The 25,873-nt window shown below is 43.3% G+C and overlaps 1 protein-coding gene across 1 annotated transcript; it reads right to left on the minus strand.

The window, feature by feature from the left end:
* Positions 1-488: 488 nt before the first annotated feature.
* On the minus strand, positions 489-19,625 carry slco1c1 (solute carrier organic anion transporter family, member 1C1). Its single transcript, XM_076297305.1, has 15 exons — positions 19,487-19,625; positions 16,287-16,444; positions 11,807-11,948; positions 10,275-10,407; positions 9,388-9,509; positions 8,746-8,892; positions 8,080-8,178; positions 7,217-7,450; positions 6,399-6,563; positions 5,252-5,447; positions 4,806-4,971; positions 3,535-3,704; positions 1,730-1,794; positions 1,445-1,562; positions 489-749 (listed from the first exon to the last, which is right to left on the minus strand). Exons 2-15 carry the CDS (start codon positions 16,428-16,430, stop codon positions 494-496), a joined length of 2,157 nt encoding a protein of 718 aa, XP_076153420.1. The 5' UTR covers positions 16,431-16,444; positions 19,487-19,625; the 3' UTR covers positions 489-493.
* Positions 19,626-25,873: the final 6,248 nt, after the last annotated feature.

Genomic DNA, 25,873 nt, shown 5'->3' on the forward strand with positions numbered 1-25,873 from the left:
TCTAGAAAAATACAGACAAAACCCTTAATTCTTACTAGTGTATATTATAAAAAGATTGTTTATACAATTGACCATTGACAAAAACATATAATATATATTATATTGTTCATAAAATTTAGTACCAAAAAACAAACAAACCAAAAAAAAACCTGAAATCAACATTCATTGCTACATTTTCAAAACAGCATGGACATTCATGAGTTTTCTTTTCATCTTTGTTAAAAAAAATGGATGGCCTCTTTCACAACACCTACATGGATCCAGTACAAATATATAAGTGAGTATGCAACTGTATGGGTTGCAGTTTTTCTTTTTTGCTGTGTGAAATCTGTTGGATGAAGCCCAAGATTCCCTGTTCTGCTGGCCTGCGGTTGGTGTGATCTGGGAAGGTGTGAGGCTGAAAGGGCGGAGCAGGGCTGTTTGGTGGTGGTGCTGTGGGGAGTTGGGGGAGAGAGAGACGGGGGGGGGGGGGGGTGGTGGTTGGGTGGGCGACTCACAGGCGGGTCTCCCGCTCCGGGTAGCAGTCCGAGTTCCGTGGGGACTGGTCGCTGCTGGCCGCCCCGGCGGTCTCCTCCTTCCTGAGGGCCTCCAGCTCGTCGGCGGCGGCCGCTACCGCACCGGCTGCGTTGCCGTTGGTCATCGGTCCGCGCTCCTGCCGCCGCACGTGCCGCCGGAGCACCACGAAGCCCCAGATGCAGAGCAGGAAGGAGACGGCACGCAGGCCCAGCGTCAGGCCCAGGTAGGCGGTCCTGCAAGCGGGACAGGCGACGAGGGTGAAGGAACAGAGCAGCGGGCAGCAGCAGGATGCCCAGAGGTCCAGTCACAAAACCACAGCACAGAGGTGGGAGAATTCAGATCAGTATCAATCACATGAGGCACACTGTGCAGTCAAGATTAGCAAACAAACTTGGCAAATGGCTTGTTTCTTTAGCATACATCCACAGGATTTACAGCAGTTGTTGCTGCAATGAAATTCAATTAGAGGTTCAAAGGCATGGGCTTCTGAGGAAAGTCCCTCCTCCATGAATGTCCCTCCTCACACACTGAGCCCATTGATTTTATTGACAGACATATAACCCACATCCAGTCATTCCAATTATGACCCAGATTGTTGATTACACAGTGCTGGAGAACGCATTTCACTTTCTCTTTCACTAAGATCCATTTCTTTCAGTAATTCTGTCCTGTTTCTGGAACCTTTTGCCTTCCTACACCTTCTTCTAGAAGCATAGGCTATCAGCTAATACATTTCATTACTTTCAAGCAATGAATGCTAAATGTCATCATCAGTAAAACTAAACAAAAAAATGTTTCTAGCTAGCTTTAAAACAGCAATGACATTTGATTGAATGTATTTCTAAAACAAAGAAATGTGTTACTAACTTGTAGGTATACTACAGTAATTGAGATGAATTGCTTTGAGGTGAATGGGTGTGTTGTGTACCTGTATGCTGCGGTGTCATAGATCCTGCACGCTCCTCGCCCCCCACAGCTCGTCTGGCCCCATTTCAGGCAGGTGGTGTCGATTATGGCCCCAAAGTATATAGGTGCCGGGATGCCAGCTGCAAGACGAGGAGGCCTCATTTTACACAACCTACAGCTTCTGACAATTGTATGGAATTTCTGCAGATTCCATGTGATTATGCAAAACATTTTTTTGTTTTTTTTGTTGAAGGTGTTTTTATTTGTTAGGAGGGGGGGGGGGTTGCAGGAAATGTAATCAACTCACCCAGGGTTCTTGTGGCCAGTGTGTGGAACCCCAATGCTAACGATTTCAGCTGTGGCTTGATGCACCTACAACGAACAAAAACCGGACGCGTGAGCAACCAAAGATAAGTGCAGAAATGTCTCCTATTTCCCTCAGTACAGAGGCACTGAGTTGAAGTAAGTCAATCATCAGTGAGGCAGAAGAGTTTCTCTGTCCTCCTATCCTAATATCTACACTGGGCAGCTCAAGCTCACGCCTCGCCGTGTCACCGTGACGATGAAGAGGAGACTCATTGTCATGCACAGCGGTGCGCGGCAGGCTGCTGCAGAGGGGATGCCATGTCAGTACACTATCACACATCTTTCAGAGAGCTGGGAGAGGGGAGGGGAGAGGAGGGGCGAGCCGGCCGGGGGTCAGCGTTTCTCTCGGAAGGTGGGCAAGCTCTGCCCCTTGGTGTCCACTCTGCTTTGCATTGAATGCAAATGAGTGTGCGAGGTGCCATACGTGCGCGCGCGCGCACACACACACACACACACACACACACACATACACACACACACCTCCTTTTAGCCTCTGCCCTCTCTGATGACAATGGACACCAGTGGAATGCTCCTCTTGAGAGAAACAGGTGGTGTTTTCCCCCCCCCCTGAACAAAGTGCATCTCGTCTGTGGGGAAAGACCCACACACGTGAACAGATGAGCCCAAAGACAGATAGATGGGCGCTGACGCTGGCCTTGTAGGTAACCTAATTTGAGGCGAGCGGAGGCCACGCATTCCTTCCCGGTCAGCTGATTGGGCTTTGAGAAAAGCTGATGGATTCGAGCACGCTCCAAGTCTCCTTGCAGCAGCGGGGGGGGGAAATAACCCACACAAACCCTAAACCACGAGGTGAGTGAAGCAATGTGTGTCTCGCTGTGGCGGAGTCCCAGTGTGGGACCTTTTGAACCAGCCAATGGCAGGCCGCGTGGGGCGCCGTGCAAGTCAGCAGTCTCTCGGCCCAAAATGAGTAACGTCAGCCCTGGCCGAAGCATGACCTTCCCTCCCTCAACGAGGCATGCGACGGCGGAGAAATTGACAACGACCATGACGGGGGAGCGACATGACGGAAGAAAAAAAAAATCATATTAACAAAACTGGGTTGTTGCCCTCGTTGCTTGTTTATGTCTGTAATCTAGCAGATGGGGAGGGAGACAAAGTACTGAGGGAAAGACACAAGACCTCTTCATCCCAAATCTACTCTGCACCAGGACGGTGCTGTTTAAAGGAAAATAATTCAATAACCCCCCCCCCCCCCCCCCCCCCAAACCCTTTGGAGGAAAAAAAAAACCTGGCCCCCATGTGATTTGGGCCTACTCTGAAAGTTTGTTCTTGTTGAGAATAAATGGTAGTCAATTCAATCTGGCACACATGACTACTGACCTATGGCAGGTTGACACATGCACTGAAGCCCTGAGGCAAGGGTGGTGGGGGACAGGGTCTGAATATGGTCATTGTCCATCATACTGACTCTTCTTACGTGAGGATTTAACAATTCACACCAAAGTTAACATGGGGAATAGGGGCATAATCATAATCAGAGCATGGGCGTCTTTCCCTTTAAGAACCTCAAAAAGGACCTTAGACTCTTATTGCACATCTCTATTATCTTCTCTTTGCTCCTTCTCAGATTGACTAAATATAGTACTTTGTGTTTTCTGTCAGAAGCTACGTGCTTGCTAGAGGGTGTCCTCACTTAACGAAGCTTGATTTAAGTGAGAGCATCCGCTTTGTCTAAATGGCTAAATGTAACTGTAATAACGGACGTGCTGAAGAAGAGAGCAGGACCTGATGAGGAGCATGTATCCTGGCGTGCCACCCAGTGAGATGATGAAGGAGGTGACAACGGACAGGGCCAGGAAGTAGGGAAAGATGCGGTCACAGGCATTCCGATTTGGACAGAGGCCCACTCGAGCTGTCATATTCCCCATGGTAACACAGCTGCACTGGTCAAACATCTGAGAGATGGCAAGAAAGAAAGAAAGCAAGAAAGAAGAAGAGAAAGAAAGAAAGGAAGGAAGGAAGAAAGAAAGACATATAAAGAGTCACTATAAATAATTGGGGGGAGGAAACACTGTCACCGTATTGACTACATTCTATGGTGCTTGTTCAAAAACAAGTCCACAATATATACTGCCAAGGATTCTAGAATTAAAGTAATCCGTCACATACACAACTCCAGCCACAAAAGCCCCATTATGCCTCGGGAAGAAAGAATCTTGGGTCACGGGGAAGCTGCATTAAACGCAACACTCACCTGACCATAATAATCACGGCTGTGACTGGAGTCTAACATTGGATGAGTAAGACTGAGTAAGGCTTTCACTGCTAATATGCCTTAGGACTGTGTGTGTGTGTGTGTGTGTGTGTGTGTATGTGTGTGTGTGTGTGTGTGTGTGTGTGAGTGTATGTGGGGGGGGGGGGGGGGGGGCAGGGATGAGAGTGCCTAAAGAAGAAAAGGGAACAGAGGGAAGTATAGGGAGGGGTGTGAGACAAGGGAATGTTTGAATGCTGTGTGAAGAAACTAGGAAACAACATCAGCCCTAGGAAGGAGCACTATCTGAAAGAGCACAACTGCCTCTCATGGACCTCTTATTGCTGCAGTTTCACTTAAAGAATCTGAATTCCAACCTGTGACGTGCGCCCTTATCTTTTCATGGTCAAAGCAGATAAAAGTCCTGTCATCCACTGTTTGAGTTGTGAGTGTCTGCTTTGGCATGTGTACTTTATCTGTGAAACATATAAGTATTTGATATGTACAGCCACATCTTAATGTGATTTTCGCTTATGTGTGTGTGTGTCTGTGTATGTGTGTGTGTGTGTGTGTGTGTGTGTGTGTGTGTGTCTGTGTGTGTGTGTGTGTGTGTGTGTGTGTGTGTGTGTGTGTGTGTGTGTGTGTCTGTGTGTTTGCGTGTGTGTGTGTGTGTGTGTGTGTGTGTCTGTGTGTTTGCGTGTGTGTGTGTGTGTGTCTGTGTGTGTGTGTGTGTGTGCGTGCGTGTGTGGGTGCGTGCGTGCGCATGTGTGTCCATGTACCCATGCCCATGTAAACACACACTCACTGTGCTCTTCCCGGAGCCGCTGGACGAGCGGCAGCCAGCCAGACAGGGAGAGATGTACGTGATCCCGTTCTCCCCACACACGGGGTCCCAGTCCTTCCCCGAGCACTGGCAGCCACTGTTGCACTCTACATACAGTGCACTCTCATGATAAGAGAGGCCCTCCACACTTCAAAGAACACACACACACACACACACACACACACACACACACACACAAACAGAACATTACTTGTGTGTGACTCGCCCTGCATTTCCCTGTCTGCTCATCTGTGATAACGATGAAATTCCAATCAATATTGAATTAAATCTGTCTTCTTCAATTTGTTGAATTACATTTGTCTTCATTCAGGAAAGGTATTTCATATTATACAGACATGCTGTGAAATGATACAATCAGGGCGAGATACAATCACATTTTTGGCTGAAATGCTGCCTTGAGGTCCTACCCTTGGTATGAGACGGTTATGCCGGCTACTTTGGAGTTCTCGCAGCCCATGGCCAGGAAGAAAAGGGACAGGAAGTAGCCCAACAGAGACGTTCCCAGCGCAAATTTGGCCGCTCCCATGATGCTCAGCTTGAACTTCTTCATGACCACGCCTCCCGAGAACATTCCCAAAGCGACGGCGGGGATGTTTATAATGCCTGGGGAGCCAGCAGGAACATGTGAAAAAATGTCTCTCACCCAACCACCATTCAAGCCAAAGCCAATCCCATCCCTGCAACACTGTAATGAGGTTGAGCACGCCGAGATGAACAGCTTTTGATGATTCAATATGCAAGTACAGGCAGATGGACTATTTTTTCCAACAGCAAAAGTGGATGATGGTACATTGGCTGTCCATTAGTAGCCAATTCAAGCATACCTTTTATGTGGCAATTCCATTAGAGCTTTAACATTTGATATTCTCTTTCCTATGCAATGAAGGCTGGCCTCATGCCATGCTTTAGTAATTCATCAAATAAAAGTCTTGAATAAAAATGAGAAAGACATACAGAAAAAAGAGAGAGCTGCCAGCTGCCATAAGCTGCTGGCAGATACTGGATGAAACTATAGGCTTGTGCCTAACCTTACCCAGCCGGCACACGACCGACCTTCAACGTTGAAATATAGGGGAAATAACGTCAGTTGTTGCGTCAATGTTGAAACAATGTTGAAACAATGTTTAATGCTAAATGGTTGTAAAAGGGTATGTAGACAAACATTGAAACAACGTTGGTTGTAAAAAGGTCAAGAAAATCAATGTTGAATTATAGGTGAAATAATGTCAGTTGTTGTGTCAATGTTGAAACACTGTTTTAATGCTAATTGTAAAATGTTGACAAATGGTTGTAAAATAAGAAATCAAGGAAATCAGCACCAATGTTGAAATGGCGGATGTTGAAATAATGTTGCGATATCAATGTTGATTCAATTTGCAAATCCAACACATAATTCAACATTGATTCACCCGTTATAAGTTTTTTTTTTAAACGTTTATAACGTTTATTCACCGTTGAATTAATGTTGAAATGCCAGCAGGGTAATGTATTGATTTAACTTCAATAGAGAGGACTGTTTATATTCGTTATACAAATGAGTAATACTGTACATACCCATCAAAAAGTTGGCAGTAGAGGCGGACTGTCCATAATGCTGTTCTATGTATTTAGGCTTGTATGTGACCATGCCAATGAGGGAGTTGAACTGGATAATGGTCACACAGAGATACAAAAAGTACACAGGATTTCCAAGAAGAGACTTTAATGTTGGCACAAAGTCTGAAAAAAAAAAAAACCACACACACACTGTTAGTTCTTATAGAATTAGGCTACTGCCAAACTCTCTTTCCAAAACTTTAGAACACTATATGAAACAAACAAGCTCTTTCATTCTATTTTTGTGACACATTTAACAAGCACAGCACAGAAGTGCAAAAACAATGTTACATGCTTAGAATGTTATATTTAGATGGACAATAACATAATACATTTAACATGTTCAAATTTAAATTCAAATCTCAGTTCTAGCGTCTGCCCAGCAGAACATGTTCTCTATCTGCCCCTGCTTAGCTGACTGCACTGACCTCAGTGACATAATTTTTTTATTAGCTGAATGCTTCTGATTTAGTGAATTACCAGGCTTGCTTACAGCATGGGATCCATGGTGAATGTGGGGCAGAAGCACTGAGAACCCTGGATACTATTCCTCCACACAAATACATACTGTATAGAACACAGGTGCAAAACCTAGCGACATCATCCACAATCGACACATCAGTGAGTCGTAGTCAGTTTTTTTTTTTCTCTGCAGTTATTCCTACATCGATCTTCCTTCATCATAATATAATGATGCCTGATTGGTGGCCTATTTAGTAGAAGCAAGGAGACCTTCGACTGACTCTTGACCAGGTAGCCAAGGTCCACCGATTTACCTTTGGCCATCTCTAGACAGCTGGCGGGTTCGTCGGCCTGGTACTTGTGCTCCTTGATGGAGTTGGTGTGCTCGGAGGGGCTCTTTTCCAACGGTTTGCCCACGGGCATGGGCAGCGACTTGGGCAGGAACCAGAACGGGATGGCCGAGAGCAGAGTGATGAGCCCTGCGATGAGGTAGCCCAGCCACCAGGCCCCCACCCAGCGCGCGTCCCCCGGTGCTATGGTAATGCTCTCTGGAGAAGAGACAGGCATGGCTGTCAGTGCACTCTCACTGCTACCATGCATAACATGCAGGCGCTTCACTAGCAACATGTTAAACAAGTAGCATTAGATTAAATGGCGGAATCGGAAATTGAGAGTCTTAGATCCGAGCATTACAATCAACTGCTGCATCTAGAGGGAAAATTAATCTTGCTTCTGAAGAAGATAATCACATCAAGTGAGAAGATGGGGTTTCAGAAAATGACATTTAACTAGAATCAGAGTGTTCCGAGCTCTCTGTGATCTCGCCAAGTCTGTGAATGGAATATGCCATATCTGAAGTGACATGTTCAGTTAAGGCAGGGGATCAGAGCGCCTCCACACGTGATGATTTGCTTGATCAAAACTCTTTCCAGGAGAAACACACAGAAGAAACACGCACAAAAAAACCTCTAGGAATACCTTGACGTATGGCGGGTTGTAAACCTCACAACCCTGATCTCCAGGAATTGTGGGTGTACTACGTAGTCTGAATATCTAAGAACAGAGTTGAATGCCCTGACTGTGCTGTCTAGACAGGGGGCTTGCCATGAGTATTTTGAGATGATTGCCAATGCTGCAGACCGGTCTTTCACATCACCATGGCGGGTATCTGACTCACCCATGTTGACAAATCCAATGTCCACATATATCTTGGCACACAAAGCTCCCAGCAAGTAACCAAACACGGGACCAATGACCGATATCGTCTGGACGCAACCTGACACAAGGGACACAAACAGCGATTGCTTTGACACGTGAATGGGCTCGCGGCCAAACAGCAAAAAAGAAAAGGAATATTACAGGAGTGTTTGTGACATCATAAATCAAATGACTTATATCTAAAATACCAGACAATCACTCTGAAGGACTTCATGGTCAATTAATCATGAAAGGGACTAACACCTATTGCAAATCTAGTGTTAAATTCTCTTTACTAAATGATTAATCAAGAGCTGAGAGTAAGTAAGGACACTTATTTTGTAGTAGGACTGATTTGCTTCTTTTTCTTCAGTAAGAAAACCTGTAGATGCATGTTTGCACATAGTTCACAGTTGCCCTTAGTTTTCTCTGTGAGATCTCTACAGCATGTCAAACAGAGCTGTAGTGGACCTTAAAGTGGCCTTTTTCGTCCCCTATGCATGTATACAGCTTTGGTGAACTCAGTAATGCAGACACTGCAGCAGTTGTCAATCTCTTGTTGCTTTGTTGTTCATGCTAAGTGAACAATCCCACCAAGTAGCATGTTGCACATATAATATGGATATATACATAAAACAAGCCTCACCAATGTAGAATGCTGCATTTTCTTCCAAAGCATGATCATCTATGTATGAGATTCCAAGAGGCTGAACAGGAGTCTCCCCTATTCCGCGTAATACATTCCCCAGAAAAACATAAATCCACATGGACAGACTGGATTCTCGATCACAGCCTAAAATTCACATAAAGGGAAAAAGGATGAAATGGAGTCTGCAAATCACTGGCACTGACTGTAAATTCATTTTGATATTTGTGAACATTTCTTTGTCTGTCTGTGTGTGTGTGTGTGTGTGTGTCTGTGTGTGGGTGTGTGTGTTTGTGTGTGTCTGCATGCATACGTGCATGCACATGCAATGTGCCGGTGTGTGTGTCTGTGTGTCTGGGTGAGTGTGTGTGTGTGTGTGTGTGTGTGTGTGTGTGTGTGTGTGTGTGTGTGTGTGTGTGTGTGTGTGTGTGCTTGTCTGACATTTGGATTCAGTGACATTCATGCCTCGCCCCAATCTGATTACACTGTATTCAATCAGCCCCCATCTGCATACTGGAATTTGGTGGCTTACATATTGACCTCCTTCAGGATCACAAAGCCATGAGCACTGACTCTCTACAGCGCTGAACAGTAACGTCCGCTACAACGGAGAAGCCCAAAGTGACCAAAGAGACTGTTCACCTGCTGTAGGCACCTCAGAGGAGTTGCCACCTGCAGAGAGCACACCAGGTGAGCTTGCTGGACATGGAGAGAAGACATTGGTTGAGTTCACTGAAGATCTAATCGATGAGTCAAACTTATAGCTGTATAAAAACATCAACACAGTGTTTTAGGGGGAGATGAGAGGGGAAGGCATAGAGCAGGCTTATCATGATTAATCAAACCCACAAACACACAAAACACTGTGTTCACAGCTGATGCTGCAATGTTTAGCATTGAGTCAGCGATGCTGAAATGTGTCATTGCTATAATTTATACACAGAGACCTGTAAGACTTCATCGCAACACAAACACTTTAGCATCCTGTTCTAAAATATTTACATATGAAACAGACATGAAAGTGTAGAGTGCAGGGAAAACACTCTCGAGCTGATTTGTCACTGCTGAGATCCTTAGGAAAGAGCTACATCTATATTTTAAACAGAGATTAAGGCAGCTAGGCTTAATGGAAGGTTCATATACATAGATTGTCCTTTATCTATGCCAAAGGAATAAAGTGTAGACAGTCAGTCTGGTTCATGGGTTTCTTTGTACAGGCCAAATGGGAAAACTGGGCCAAATAATGCATTTATCTAGACAAGTAGGGCACAACAAATCAAAATACAAAACAGTGCATATGGCATTTTGGCAATAGCGTTTAAAAAGCTTTGATGAGAGGCATGTGACCCAAAAAGCACTCAGCCTGTTGCGTGTAAGTCAGGAGCAGCCTGGACCCTCTGCAGTGCCTCCTGCATGGGTCATTTTGTCCACTTGGAAGACACTGGGGAAACCCCACTCCCTGAGACCGGTGTGATACAAAAACCAACCATATAATCCACCCCCCTAACCCCCCAGCGAGTCATGCTTACCGTCCGATAATGAAGTGTGGCAATGCAATGAGGAAAGTCCCCAAAGACATGAGCAGGCACCCCACTGCTATGATCTTCGGTCTGTGCAGCTTGGCCCCAAAGTAACTGACAAACGCAATCACCAGCAAATTACCTTGTGTGGGAGGAGGAGAGTAAAAAATAGAATATTTTAGCCACTCTTGAATTGCTCACGTTGTTCTGACTGAATTTCCTCAATGGCTTTAGACCAAGAAGACCTCTCAGCCTGGCATAAGCAAAACGACATACAAATGGATTAATTAGCCTCTTATTTCGAGGAAATCCTTAATACAGTATACAGACAAAGGGAGCAATACAAAGACTTCCTGCCAGTGGAAATGAGATGGGGTCAATTAGGCTAATATATGGATTTAAGCTTCTGAGAAATCTAGAGCTCAATTCTGGCCTATTTCCATGTTCCAACTCCAGTTTCCCTGAGAGCTGCATTCTAAGGTGAGAGGGCTTAAGAACAACAGTCCACTTCCAACAATGCTAACTAAGAATGGCCATTGTGTCCCATGTCCTGACCTCTTCTTTCCTCTATTGTCTCGCCATGCTGGGGCCAGGGCATGTGAGGACCACTTCTGCCTGACTGAATAGAGACAGAGACAGAAAGCTCCTTAATATGTATGGCTGTCAGACTCTGGACCACCAAGGGCTTCAGCAGAACACTTCAAACTGGAGAAAACAAAGAAGAAGGACTTGAGCTCTGGGACACCTGCAGCTGAGGATGTGTCCTGTTTTTGGACACGGGACAGATGGAGGATGGGTTGGAGAAGGAGGGAGAGGAGGAAGAAAGGAAGGTGGCTTGGTGGCTAACCCAGTGTCCCGACACATGATCCCTCCCTGTAACACTGCAGGAACCGGCCTCGCTGCTCCTCTCCACTCCACTCCACTCCTCACCTCTCTCTCTCTCTCTCCGCTCACTGCCTCGTTCCCATGGAAACGCTCCTATTGAAACCCTGGCTGCCGCTGCCACGTGAGATGGGTGCTGCAGTGTGGCTTGAGCCCCAGCTCTCTCTCTCTCTGCCTTTACGGACTTCACGCTCGCGCCGAGGCTCTTGATCCCCCAAGGACAGGCACAATAGCTCCATGCATACCGAGCAACTCTGAGGTCACACTTACAGCACAAGCCCTTGCCGAAACAATTGGCCAAAAGCATGCAAGCACCAGGCGTGTGGCATATGAAGTACAATGGTTTTGGCCTGGCCCTCTCACTCATATATAGAAACCTAGATACCACATTGTCATGTTAAGTTCTATTAGGAGGCGCACGTCATCTACGTATACATATATATGCTCTCTCGCTTGTTGCGGACACATAATGCTCTATAACTTTCCTTCACGTAGCTAACAACGTCATGTCACGCATGAGAACAGTGCAGCTGTCTGGTTTCCTGAAGAGAGCTGCATGTATCATCTTACCACCCACCAACCCACCCACCCACCCGACCACCAAAATCAAAAGCATGTAAAAATAGTTTTTTGAGGAGGCGCCCATGACGCAGGCTTACCTATTTCAAAGCTCCCATCAATGACACCAACTAAATAACTGGGGATGTCAAAGCGCCTCTCCAGCTGGGTTATTGTGCTTTTCATATAGCTTCCCGACAATGCCTTGGCGAAATACGCAAAGGACAAGGCCACAAGGAACATCTAGAATGAAAAAGGGAAAAAAGAGTGAGCAAAAGAAAGCGAGAGAGAGAGAGAGAGAGAGGGGGAGGAGAGAGAACATGGGGGAGATATATAAATGTATCATTTCATAACCAGCAGTTCACTGTACCTCATTAGCCTAATTTTGGATGCCTCAACCTTGCCTCATAAATATGGATTCAAATCAATAGGGAGAAAAGCAGAGTGAGCGAGAGGATGAACATGGCTGAGAGAGGCAAGCCAGAGAGGATGAACATGGGGGGGATTTGGGGGGGGGGGGGGGCTACATTGGAGTCATACTGCAGTACTAGGGTGGGAGGAATGGCAGGGGGTACCAGTGAACAAAAAAATAACAGGAGATTAAGAGAGCTTATGTCACACTCGCTCCAGCAAGAGCAGTTCAGCAGTGACTCAAGCCTGGTGGCAGAGGCAATGTGGAGCTGCTGGGGAGCTCCATAATGACAGGAGTGAGGCTGCAGCATTTGTGAGGCCGCTAGCAACCGCTGTAACATCTCGCTTCCCCCCCTAACCTCCCCAGAACCTCCAACACACACACACACACACACACACACACACAAACACACACAGCGAGTCTTACAATCAGCAGCCTCATTCTGTATGCACCTTCTCAGTGGCATATCTTCACCCGCACAGGGTTTTTTTTATTTTACATACAGACACACACACACACACCACAGTATGAGCACTCTCACACATATGCGCATGCATATGCATTTAAACATACTGCGTCAAAGACTAATGATCACACTGGAGAGTGCATGAGGAGGAGAGGGAGGAAAGAGACTGAAACGAAAGGAGTGAGAAAAAGAAAGAAGGAGGGTTGAGTGATGAAAAAAAGTTGTCAAGAAAATAACAAAAAGGGAAAAAAGGCACAAGAAACAAGGAAAACAGTGATTATGAGTGGGGGTGCACTGAAGAGGAACATATTTACATTTTGCTGATAAACTGAGACTTCATTAAGGGTTAACCTTTCATGTACTTACAGTATGTACCACAACACATCATCAATTCAGCCAATTACATTGCAAAGCAGAACAAAGATAAATAAAAATGCACTCAGCAAATAATTACACCAGCATTGAAAAATGCATGGCTACTCTGAAGTCCCCCAAGGCAACAACAGACCTCCCTTGGATGGCCCTCTCCTATTGGCAGGAGTCCAAAGTGATGTAGGCAAACATCATCAACAGAGGACATCGATACTAAATGTACTATGTAAAAACGTCTAGAAATAGTAATAATATGAGGGTGAGGTTTCAAACAGCAAAGTTTATGTTTGTTTTTTTTTGTTTTTGTTTCTTTTTAATATCACAGCCAAGGAATACAGATGATGGTTACGAACTATGCCTATTATCATCACTGATAAATTGTTGTTTATTAGATTTATTTATATTATCATTTTTAAATCTAGTTGCCACGGCACCATTGGGCTAGTGATGTTTGGTCCCTGAAGATCACATTCTGAATATATCTGTTATGGTTAAAGTTTAAAAACATCCAAAGGCGAAAAAGACAAATGGCAAGAAAAATATCCATTAGCCAAAGACCTCACTGGCCTTACACAGCATAAAATAGCTGATCTCACACTCTAGAAAATTATTCTTAACCTAGTCAAGTCATCTTCTTGCTTTGATTGAGTTAAGTCAGTGTCAAGTTCATTACGTACACATACACTTGATATAACTCAGTCAGAGCAACAAGATGACTTGACTTGGTTACATTAAGTCAACTAATCATTTTTGACAGTGAAGCTTCAGAAGTCTTGATATGGCTGTGCTTGTCCTGTTCCTCCAAATCAGACCACCCCAGGCAAACACAAAAGAGTCACGCCTATAACACACATGCCTTCCATACAGGCCGGACGATTACTTTTTGAAAAAAGTGGCAAGAAAAAAAGTTCCTAAATGAAGAAAACAACCTTTGTTTGTGTTCTTATCCAGCAAAACCAAAAAGAAATGTAGGTCAAAAAATGAGCATTTGTTTTACATCGCCAGTCTGTGTTGCCCGCCCGCGGTCAGCAGCAGGGTGGATCAGTGCGCCTGAGACTTCCTGGGATGTTTAACACCATCACATCCCTGTGGGAAGTGCCTCTATCCTGTCTGGTGTTCTTTGAATGGGAAAGTCTAAATCCAGAAATTAGAGGCAGCTGACATCACTGACTCAACCACTTCATTAGAGAGAGAGGGAGGGAGAGAGAGAGAAAGAGAGAGAGGGAGAGAGAGAGAGAGAGAAAGACGGTACAGACAGGAAGGAGACAGAGAAGGAAGGAGAGAGAGGCAGGGTGCAGTAAGGTTGAAAGAGAAGAGAAAGAGCAACAGAAAAGGAGTCTGAGAGAAACATGCAGAGAGTGTGAGTGTGAGAAGAGAGAGAGGGAGAGAGAGAGAGAGAGAGAGATGAACAGAACAGGGTGTAAGTTCTGAATTCTGTCAGACTCTCCTCTACATTCTGCTGACTAAACACTGATTGCCAAGTCATGGCTGAACAAAACACAAGTGGGTTCATCTAGATCAAAAGGAAGCAAATGGCAAAGTGAAGCTGCTGTATGTTTCACTGTAACATGCGAGAGAGGCTTGTGCACTGAAAGGCCGTCAGCTGACACTGCTCGTAACAGTAGGTCTCCATAACCAGGCCTGATCGTAAATCTCGAGGGGAGGGATGCCAGTGGGGTGGCCGTGCCTGTGAACCCTTCGGCATCAGCCGCTGGATCACATTTCATGTGGAAGCGCAAAAAACAACCAGCAGGAACAGCCAACACAGAGTTCCACAGACGCAATGCCTGAAGTAGAGCCACCATTTAAGAGTATGTGTGTGTGTATGTGTGTGTGTGTGTGTGTGCGTGTGTGTGTGTGTGTGTGTGTGCCTATCCATGTCCCCCTGCATGCCCCACGCTGCACAAACGTTGCCCGTGCAACAAAGCCTGTGCTGTCCTTCCCTTGCCCCGTGGTCCTCACATGTCACCTCCTTCTTAAGACGCATGGATGCCCAGGCAAAGCAGCGGGATGCTGGCGTGTCAATAAGCTCCCGCGCTGCCATGCGGCTCGTGCGCCATGTGATAGCCAAAAAACACTGTGAAATGGATCAGTCGCGGAGCTCACACACACACACACACACACACACACACATTCACACCAAGGACCCCATTGAGATTGAGAACACCCACACTTTGTGAGATCAGTGCTGACATGGGGGTCTTAGAGCTTTTTTCCCCGCACAACCTTGGTGGCGGCCTTAACTGGCCTGTGGTGATTAAATCAAAATCCCAGTAGCACGTTTCAGTAGCAGAGTCGACATAGAACCAGCACTGTACGAGTGGCTAATCAGCTTTCTCCGGACATACAGCTTGTAAAAGGCGCTGTTACAATGCTGTCTTTCTTCAAGTTATTCTTGGCATGGTATTCATACACAAATGCCAGTGTGTGGCATTCAATTTTCTTTTTTCAGATCTAGTATTTACATACAAAATATTAATCAGACCAAAAGCTTTCTGGGCAAGGATTATTGCATTATTGAGACCAAAATACAGTAAACTACAGCAAAACTATACTGTATAACTATTATTATACTTGCTGGATTAAGGCCACAGCCCAACTAATAGCAGATATGTCCAACATCCAACATGATCCAATTCCACGATTAGGTGCTGGTGGTCCATGAAATAATCTCATTGTGAGGCTTTCATGCCATTGTCTCACACTGACATAATCCAGTGAAAAAACAATGTATAAACTTTCCATCAGTCACTGGCCAACATACTAGGTTATTAAACATGCCTTTGGTCCACCACACATCAGGAATGAGACAACTTTGTTACTATATTTTCAACAGAGGCTTGGCTGCCCCAAACCTTCATGTTTGAGTGGACAGTCGCCAATGGGGTCTATCAAAAACAAAACATCATCAAGCCCAGAGGAGCCACTGTGGGATGTGGCACACATGTTGCACTCAAACAGACCTGAAGAGAAGGAGCTTTGTGCTGTGAATGATGCAGCACAACCTTCAGTGAAATAAAAGAAGAGTGCACTTTTTTCTGTCTGACCGAAAGCCTTCCTGACGGTAAACTCACAAGGCATGTCACACACAGGATGGTCCTGCACAAAAGCCCAGGGGAAAAACACATTCAGAAAATGCCTTTAGTTCAATGCATCGGAAATGATTGTACCACAACCCTAACTGCACACTTTTGAAAAGAGAGATATGAGCAAGCGTGAGCAAAATTCTACTGTATGAGCAGGAAGTAGAGAACAATGTTGCTATGTGCACTATTATGGAATGTCTGCTTAACGGATTTTCCAACAAGGCTGGCAGAAACGTAACCTTCACCTTTAGGCTGGAGCAAGAGGAGTGAGCCCTGGAAGGCAATGGCCTGTTCACTGCTGACCGCGTATCCTGGACTGGGCGATCCATCCTCCACAGAGAAGTCGCGTTTTCCTTGGGCAGACTTTCCCTAATGAAATTTCTTGGCATTGATGCATGCACCCCTGTGTGAAGAAAATGGGAGAGTGTGACCTCTTTGCCTCACATCTCCGAAAGATAAATAAATAAAGTGTTTGCCAAAGCACAGTGGGAAAACTAGCTGCGGGTTATAAGAGCTAATAACTCCCAAGCAATGGCAAAACAAAAAGTCATACTATGAAAATGGAAGACAATAGCTCTAAACAGTTATCAAAATATGACTGAATACAACCATTTACAAAGGCTATGAATCCAAAACAGCACAGATACTAATGAATCCTGAAAACTATTAGGGATACTATTATGGATAGCAAAAAAGATACGGCATAAAGTAAAAGCAATGGTCTATTTATCAGTTCTCATGACAAATTTATTTATATCCCTTGGTGAGTTACTTAGGAAAAGTGAGTGTTGAATGAAATTTCCTGCTCTACATACAGTACAGGGCATCTTCAAGCTGCTGCCTTCTCAAGTCATGTGAAATGCCCAAAGGTATAGAGTGTCAGCAAAGACATGTGGTGCTAGTACTAGCACAACAACAGCACTGCAGTCATGATTATATAATATATATATTTCTCACATATGGGGAGGTATAAACTAATGACTGTCAATTATTTGGAACACAAAGGAGGTTTTGTTAAGATGAAAAAGAACACAAAAAAATGTGTTGAGAAGCAAACACTGCCTGCTTTTTTCTCTGCAACTTCTTACAAAATGCAGGGTTAGCTCCAGATGTCCTTCTAAATGGTATAGATTCCACAAACTTCAGATTACACATAATAATCTAACTCTTAATCAGATCATGTGGCATGTTTTGTGCTGTTCTTGATGGATATAATCTGGGCATTAGGTCATAGGCTATCATAGGGATTTAACGTCACTTCATAAAGAAATTCCACTTAAATTCAGAGATTGCGCATGAAATTCCTATTTCAGTATAATAACTATTCTATAATAGTATAGATAAAATATCTGCACTTACAATTCTGTAACAACACAGATAATATATCTGCACTTATCATTTAGTACGCAATGGACATCACAAGATAATGCACTGTCTATATATTTAAGCATTTGGGATGCCTAAGGTGCTTCACCTCAGAGACGCTTTAGCAAATTAGCGGCCATATGCAAATCTTCATTTTTTTACCTGATCAGTGTTTGCTAATCATAACCTGCCGACCTCCCGTATACAACCCCACATCAGAAAAAGTTGAGACGTTGTGTGAAATGCGAATAAAAACAATGTAATACTCTGCCAATCTCATAAACTCATATTTAGTTGAAAAATGACACAGTCAACATATCAAATGTTGAAAATGACAAATTTGACTATTTCATGGATGTTAATTTTGAATTTGATACCAGCAACACGTTACAAAAAATGGAGGTAACAAGCTGGAAAATTGTGTGAAATGCGAATAAAAACAATGTAATAATCTGCCAATCTCATAAACTCATATTTAGTTGAAAAAGGACACAGTCAACATATCAAATGTTGAAAATGTCAAATTTGACTATTTCATGGATGTTAATTTTGAATTTGATACCAGCAACACGTTTCAAAAAATGGAGGTAACAAGCTGGAAAATTTGTGTAATGATAAAGAAAAGAAAAGGATGGATGTTTCACAACTAATTAGGGTATGGCAACATGATTGGGTATGAAAAAGGCATCCCAGAAAGGCAGGGTCTCTGTGTTTAGATCAATCAAATTTTGCCATTCTTTTCATGAACGTATCTGGGTTAAAGAGGAGAGGGCCTATCCAAGTATCCAACCTATCCAACTTGTTTTAGTGCCCAGTTCAAAACCCAACATCTATGACAGTGTGGAGGTGCATGAGTGCCTACAGCATGGGCATCTTGCACATCTGACAAGGCACAATCAATTCTGAATGATGTATACAGGTTTTGAGCAACATATACTGCCATCCTGTCAGGCCTGGCATGTTTTAAGGAAAACAATGCCAAAATGAATTCTGCACATATTTAAACAGTATAATGGCCTGTCTGGATTCCAGATCTGTCAAATTAGGTGCATCATAAAATGAAAAACATGATTAAGAATACCCCAAATGTTGAGCAACTGCAATCCTATATCGGACAGCAATGGGACATTTAATTTTCAAAACTCTATGGTCTCCCCAGTTCCTAAACATTTACAGAATTGTGTTGAAGAAGTGAAGCAGCACAGTGGTAAACATTCCCTATCCCGACCTTTTTTAAAACATGTTGCTGCCATCAAATTAAAAGTAGCCTAAACATATATTTGCCATGAAATAGTCAACATTTTCATTTTCAACATTTGATATGTTGCCTATGTCCTTTTTGCTGATAAATATGCGTTTACGAGAATTGCATATTACCATTCTGCTTTTATTTGCATTTTACACAACGTCCCAACTTTTTCAGAATGATTGGGGATGTAATTAGCCTACTGCGTCATTGATACGTGAGTTTAATGCAGTACTGACCAGGACGTAAACAACTCGTTGGCGCTTTAATGAGGCTGCGTAGGACCCAGAAGTCATGACAACGACTGTGTCCCTGACCACGCGCACTTTATCTAATTAGTGGCTGCTTATAAAGCCCTGCACTGCGCCTCGGCTCACGGCAAATCCATGACTGACAAATCAACGAACCGGCATGAATGAAAGCCCTTTCCATGGAGATAAGCCTTGAAAGTCAGACAACTGCATTATTTAAAATGCCTTGCCACAGCAGTTATATAACTATAACATTTTAACACAATACAACTATTTTAAACTAAATAACACATAGATGGGGTTTGGGAAACAATGACAAATTAAAAAAAAAAACTTTAAAAAAAATATAGCCTGAATGAGCACAAGTCTGCTATGAGACCCCCTACTCAATGTTCATCCTACATTTAACTAGACAATATTTAGTCTATTGATTGTACCATTATTCAAAATCTAAGTCTGATATTTCCCAGTTGTACGACGTGACAGCGCGCAACTGCGCGAAGGGCGAACATAGGCTATCTTCCAGATGGAAACCAACAGTTCACTTAAATCATTTAATCAACATAGTAGCACTGATACTCACCAAATTCTGGGTAATCCGCGTGCCAGGTTAACTTTCCTGCTCCTTCAAGGGCGTTAAGACCAAATGAAAGAAAAGTATTTTCTTTGGAACGAGGTGAGTCCACAGCGCTGACGCACACGCTGTCGATGTGATGGGCTTTATTGAAACTTCATACGGATGAGGACGAAAAGGCACTCGTTCTCAGTTCAAGTCTCAGGAGTTCGGTGTCAAATCCAAACCTCTCAGTTTTAGGTCAGTTCTCAGAGATTTTGTACACCGTGGTCATTTGACGTAAATCTGCTTCCTTTCACAACAGCGTCCCTGGCAGGCTCACTGAAGTGAAATAGTTGTTGGGAACGGTGTTCAAGGCGCTTGAAGAATTGGCTCAAACACGTGATGACCCCTGGGAGCGCCAAGAGAGAGATGACATAGGATTGATTTGTTTCGCTGTATGTGCATTTCAGACCAAATGATCGAGGGACATTTTCTACAGTTGAAGCATAATCGCACTGTGTGCCTTTAGAGCATATAAGAATCACCCATCTTTAAACATTAGCCTACCACGATTTTCGATATCGTTTTAATGAATTTAAGTCAACAGTACAGCTGGGTAAAGTGGCTAAAGATCACTAAGCATAAAGCACCGTTAGCCTGTAAAGATAATGTTATTTACAGCAAATGACTGCAACAACGTGTTGGAGCCCAAGTCTGTAATTGGGAAGTGTGTGAAATATTAACTAACAGTCTCACCGGATACGAAGTAAATTGACCCATTTAAGCGCTGAGACTAGAAGCACTGAGCGCACTTGAAGCATCCATTGCAACAGTTCTCACTCGCGTCGCTACAGAGACAGTTTAGTTCGCTTAGATGCATTTGTGACATTTTTATAAAACGAGGTTTTGAGAAGCACAGTGCTTCCTAATTAATGCCCATAAGTTTTGTTTTTGTATTTTAACAGATAATTATTGTAAAGACAGTATCAACTTGGTCAGAAATATTGCATTATCTTGTCAGTGCAACCAACCGATGCTTCACAGAAATTGATGTTTTTTTTCTTTACCGACACGAGGATCACATGGAAAAGGGAAAAAAATGTCCACGTTTCCTTGTTGCCATAGAGATAGAGCTGAGACATGCAATATGGCAGCTTTAATAACTTGGAAAGCGGGTCTGACATAGTTTGATCAAATCCGGGTGTGTGCTGACTCCAGTTAAACCAGCGAGTAGGCTGCACCTGTGTCCTGCCCGAGTCTATGAGGGATCTCTGTGCAAACATCAAACTCAACCGTTGCACTCTTTTCATTTCAGGCACAATGAGATGACAACATCTGTAGCCTGCTAGCCATTGTTTGATCCAGCCTAGCCTTCTATTATGAAGCTGACCATAGCAAATGGTGTAAAGTTGGCCTAAGATTATAGACTTTATTAACTAATCATATAACTCCATTTACAACTCGAATTGATGGAGGGCCCGAAGAGAGTGAGCATCAAGAGATACAATAGAGGTGGGCAACCATGACAAACTTGTTCTTTTGAGATCACCCACAGACTACCGTACATAGTTAGGCCTTGTCAGATCATAGGTTAGGCTTGGGGGTGCAGCTGAATTCATGGTCCAGTAAGGCGAGCCTATAAGAGATTCTTTCTCAACACCAGTACTGCATAAAGACGCGGATCAACAAACAGCTACTGTCTCCATGCTGTTACCATTGTGTTGACAGCCTTGACATGACCCCTATTTATATAGGTCAGCTGACTTACAGTAGAAATATCAAATGATCACCCTGTCATCTGACATGGAAACGTTATAGTATATAAGTTTAGGGTTAATTGGGTCTAGTCAGTAGCCTTATTATTGACCCTTAATTGTTAATCAGTAGATTAATCCTAGGTGACCCAGGCTTGTTGTATGTAATTTTAGTCAGTGTTTATGTCAAATCTCAGTATTTGGTCTTCATAACAAACTCCTGGAGCATTTTAACACCTCTGGGACTGTTAATACTTCAGGTCTAAACAATGTATGCATGCTTACAGTGGTTATGCCTAACACTGTAGGTTACATGTGGCCCTTATTAGCCTATACTAATTTGTTTATATTTTATTTGTTGTCTTTTGCATACATTTTAAACAACACCCCCACCCAGGAACAATCTGTACTGAACAGTTACATCTTACATAAAATAGGCCTAATACATACTACTTTTTAAAATAACTGTTCATTGATCTAATTAGTTGTGCTCTAGAAATACTCTAGATTGGGACTTTCTTCCTTCATGCATGTGAGACTGAACCAATTGGACAGCCTTAATCAACTGACGTTTAATGATAAGTTGCCACTGGAATGGCTGGAAGGAGGAACCGATGGAGCCAGTGCTCCTCATCTGGGACTGAAAGGAAGCAGTAGGTCACCACTGACTCCACCACCCTGATTGGACTCAGCTCCGCTCCTAGGTTCAGAACTACAGAACTTACTGTAGGATCCAGCAGCACCACGGCAACTGGAGCACCTCAGCTAGGAGTGATGAAACTGCCCAATTGCAAAGGAGAGAGCCTACTGAAAGGTACCTCATCCCGATCCAGAGGGCCACCCTGTTCAGTACCAGGTCAGCGGCGGAGACAGGTGTTCAGGACACTTCTTGCAGGTCCTTGATATCTCCCTGGTCTGCAAGTGAGCCGAGACCATGGGCCTGGGAGTCAACCACCCCAGTCAGCAGAAGGTGTGCAGCTTGTGACACCGAAGGAAACTCCTCTGAGCCACACGTTGCCCCGTCACATGGTCGTTTTACGTTTGATGGAGAGAGTCAGCTGCTTGTTGGAGTGTCTACATGACATACAACTCAGCTCTGTTACCAGTTAAATGTGCACTGTACACTACATGTAATCCATCCTCGCTCTGGCTAAATGTAGATCTAGTAGTTCCTATTTTCCTGGGTTGCTGGACTGTAAAGAAATCCCACGGAGGAATGCTTTGATCAGCTTTGTTGCCTCTCTCTGAATGAAAGGAGCCAAAGGATAGAGGGACTTGGCCTACATAAGGAACACGCCAGGTTTGATGATGCAGATGAGAATATGAGATCTTACAGTCTTATAAGACACACTCATATAGTCATTTTTTCAGAAAGTATTCCCCATTTTCATCTATTTTTAACGTACCCATTTAGCAACCAACGTACTGGGGTACCCATTTAGTGGCCAAAAGGCTAATCAATTTGTCTAATGCTGGTGAAAAGGGCATGCTCCTCCCCGCGACAACAACGTTACATAGTGGAATACCAGGCGACTGCAAGAACAGTACCCTTACACTAGTAAATTGAAAGATGGTAGAAGTCTCTTTCATGTACTTCCTATCACATGAAGGAGGAACTGTTCAATTCATGACATACTGTATCTTCTTAGTTAGGTCATGGTGACATAGCACAGGCCTCTCCCATGCTCTCCAGTGTAATGTGTATGATGATATCTTTGTTTTTCTGGGAACACCTCCAGATCTGTGTACTGCTGAGTTTTGTAAACTAGAAGTGGAGTAATAAAAGTGTCAGCTGTAAGATACTCTCGTTTAAGTGCCTCTTTCTGGTTGAATTTTGCCCCTGAGTACGAGTTATTCACGTTATACACGTTATACAATCTCGAAGACCAGCACTCAGATTCCGGGGCAAGCACTTAAAGCAACATTATGGAATTTTGCTCCAACATTTGGCCAGCTAGAGGAAATGTCACTTTTTTGACATGTTGTTAGTGTGCACTAGTGAGGCACATATTTACAATACATTGTGTTTTCATGTGTTGATCTTCTGAAAAGACTGCCCAAAAACATTACCACTCAAAGCTGCAGTTAGTAAAATCCTCTGGTAACAAGTTCAAAGGACCGCATCTGAAATGATGTGCTTTAATCCACTTACGTAACTGTCCTTTCTTTCTGTCATGACACACATTTCCAGCAGTATGTCTTGGAACATTCTTTTGTATCTTGTTAGGTTTCATAATGGCAATGAATAAGACATTTAGCCTTCATGCAACATATTTTATCAGTCTATACACAGATAAGTACTCAAAGCAACTGAACCTGAACCATCTATAGCTTGTCTTCAGTAGTAATTGGCATTTCAAACCGATTTAATCAATAAACCCACTTGTTATTCACAGCAACACACATTCCTTTATGGCATGGCCTGGGAGCAAAGTGTGACTGATCATGTAAATCAGAAGTATTTAAAAATAGCCATTTAAATTGTTTGTTAAATTGTTAGTTCAAATTAAATTGAAATAAAATTTCAACTGAATTTACTTGTTAGCCGTTTCACAACAGACCACACTTATGCCTGACAAAAGCAAGTGTGCCACCTTGTGACATGATGTGGATGAGGTTTCTAGACCACTGTGCATGCACCTAGTAGTTTCTCTGTCTCTTTCTCTTTCCTCATCCTGGTCTTTGCGCACCATCTTTGCTCTCTATCACAACTTTCTGGTTTTGCTCTTATCACTGAGCAGCTCCCAGGTGACTTGCTTGTTCTGTGTGATTAAAATGTGGTTTCCACAGCCCAAACTCCTGAGACACTGTGCAATGCAGGACAGTGTGAATGACTCACACCAACCAGTGGATTGCATTTGGTCATTGGGGATGTTTTTGCCTTCACTTTCATCAAGGGAAATGTCTTTGGCTACATAGTTATGGTATATATGGTACCATATGCCAAAGTGTATTTAAAGTTAAAGTGTATTTAACTGAGTGGCATTTGTGAGCAAAAGAAAACACTGACACATTGAGATACCACAGCATATAACTCATGTTATTCAACTGTATTCACATCACAACATCCACATTGTTCAGCTTGTGACAAGGTCTAGTAATCTCAATATATATTTACTGTATAATACATTATACCAAGAGGCACTTCCAGTAAATCTGGCAATAAAGGAGCTACAGTATAGTGTCTAAATTACAAAACAGTAAAAATAAATAATGTTTATCTAAAAGACTTTTGTTGTCATTTAATTTTTTTATCTGTACAGTATATATTTTGTACAAAATGGAACAATAACCATCAATAAAATGAATATTTTACTTATCAACGAATACTGGTGATTTACACATTTTTCCCTCACTATAGGTATTGCTACATGTGTTAAGTGCAAGGTACTAGTCAGAAGAAAATGATTAGCCTGTGAAGTGTCGACTTAATATATATTTATATATATATAATTAAAAAAAATACAAGTCTCCGTTCTCTTGTTTAAAGAGGTGTAAAGCTCATCAGGGCCTGACCTTATGTGATTTGGTAAAAATAGTGCTAATAATTATGGTGATTTTAGACATAAACACTTTTTTAGACAAAAAGATGGTGGAGCAGTGCAGACTGGCAGTGACGGACGGACAGACGTGTCAATAATGGGAGGAGATTCTCACACTGACGCCTGAAAAGAACAAGACGCAGCAGCAGAATGTGTGTTTGTGGCAGATAGGATAACAGAGTCACTTGAAGAAGGTGTCCAATTAATTAAGACTGAAAGGAAAAAGAACAGTTGGCAGTTGTACCCATGGAAAAAAAGACCCTCCCCCCTGTATTGCCTGTAAAGAAAATAAAATTCTGGTCCGCTTTATGCATTCACTATGCTTGCACATTTTATAAACCTAGGCTCTCATAGCCCTGCCAATGGGAGCCATGACTGACCATATATACCCAGAAACATAAGCCTCTCACAAACCATGAAAAAAAAAATCACAATCCCTTGTGGTTGAAAGGTAGTCAAGTCTGACAATATTGACTGAATGCTGCAAGAGCAGACAGTGAAATATGTCACTACCAATTCAGCCTAGTACAGACGTCATATACCCATACCCATAAACAGACAAAGGATGAAAAACCAGCGTGAATGTCTGCAGATACACCAACGAAAGCTAAACGAGTCCCATCTCATCCTTCTCTTGTGTGTATCCCTTTATGAAACGAGCAAAAGGCAAAAGTACAGACTAAATAAAAAGGTTAAATGAAGATCAAGACCAAACAGTTTTGGAGGATTTTTTTTTTCTGAGGCACTCTGTAGAGGGCTGTAGTATGGTCTCGTCACACTGCGGCATATTCGCACGGATGCTTTAAAGAATAATAATAAAAAAGAAACACATGAAACACACAACCATATCGCTAATCAAGCAGTTCAAAGTGTTAATCCCTGGGTAGATCCACAGTTTTTTTTTCCATGTAAGTCTCTTTGAAGGATAGGGTTCTGGTTGGTCAGTCCAGAGGAGAGGGTGGGGAAACGCCTCTGGAAGCGAAGTAATAGAGTAATACCACGGGCCTTGTTGTCTTTGATGATGGGGGGGGGGGGGTTGGTGGAGGAGGGTGTTTTAAGTGCGGAGGCTCGGTGGATATCAAAGAAGGCCGCAACGAGAGCGGCACGTTCCTGTGGCG

The sequence above is a fragment of the Alosa pseudoharengus genome, unplaced genomic scaffold (assembly GCF_046254945.1).
Source record: "Alosa pseudoharengus isolate Yale_2024_CS ecotype anadromous, Long Island Sound unplaced genomic scaffold, YU_APseudo_1.1 YU_APseudo_1.1_scf_20, whole genome shotgun sequence".
Lineage (NCBI taxonomy): Eukaryota > Metazoa > Chordata > Actinopteri > Clupeiformes > Clupeidae > Alosa > Alosa pseudoharengus.

What these genes read in the sequence shown, in the direction of transcription:
- slco1c1 (XM_076297305.1), bottom strand. Translation starts at nt 16,430, where the DNA reads ATGCCAAGAAATTTCATTAGGGAAAGTCTGCCCAAGGAAAACGCGACT. An exon ending in CTCTGAGGTGCCTACAGCAG is followed by an intron (nt 8,893 to 9,387) that starts GTGAACAGTCTC and finishes TGTGAATTTTAG; the next exon opens with GCTGTGATCGAGAATCCAGT. An exon ending in CATTGGATTTGTCAACATGG is followed by an intron (nt 7,451 to 8,079) that starts GTGAGTCAGATA and finishes TCTCTTCTCCAG; the next exon opens with AGAGCATTACCATAGCACCG.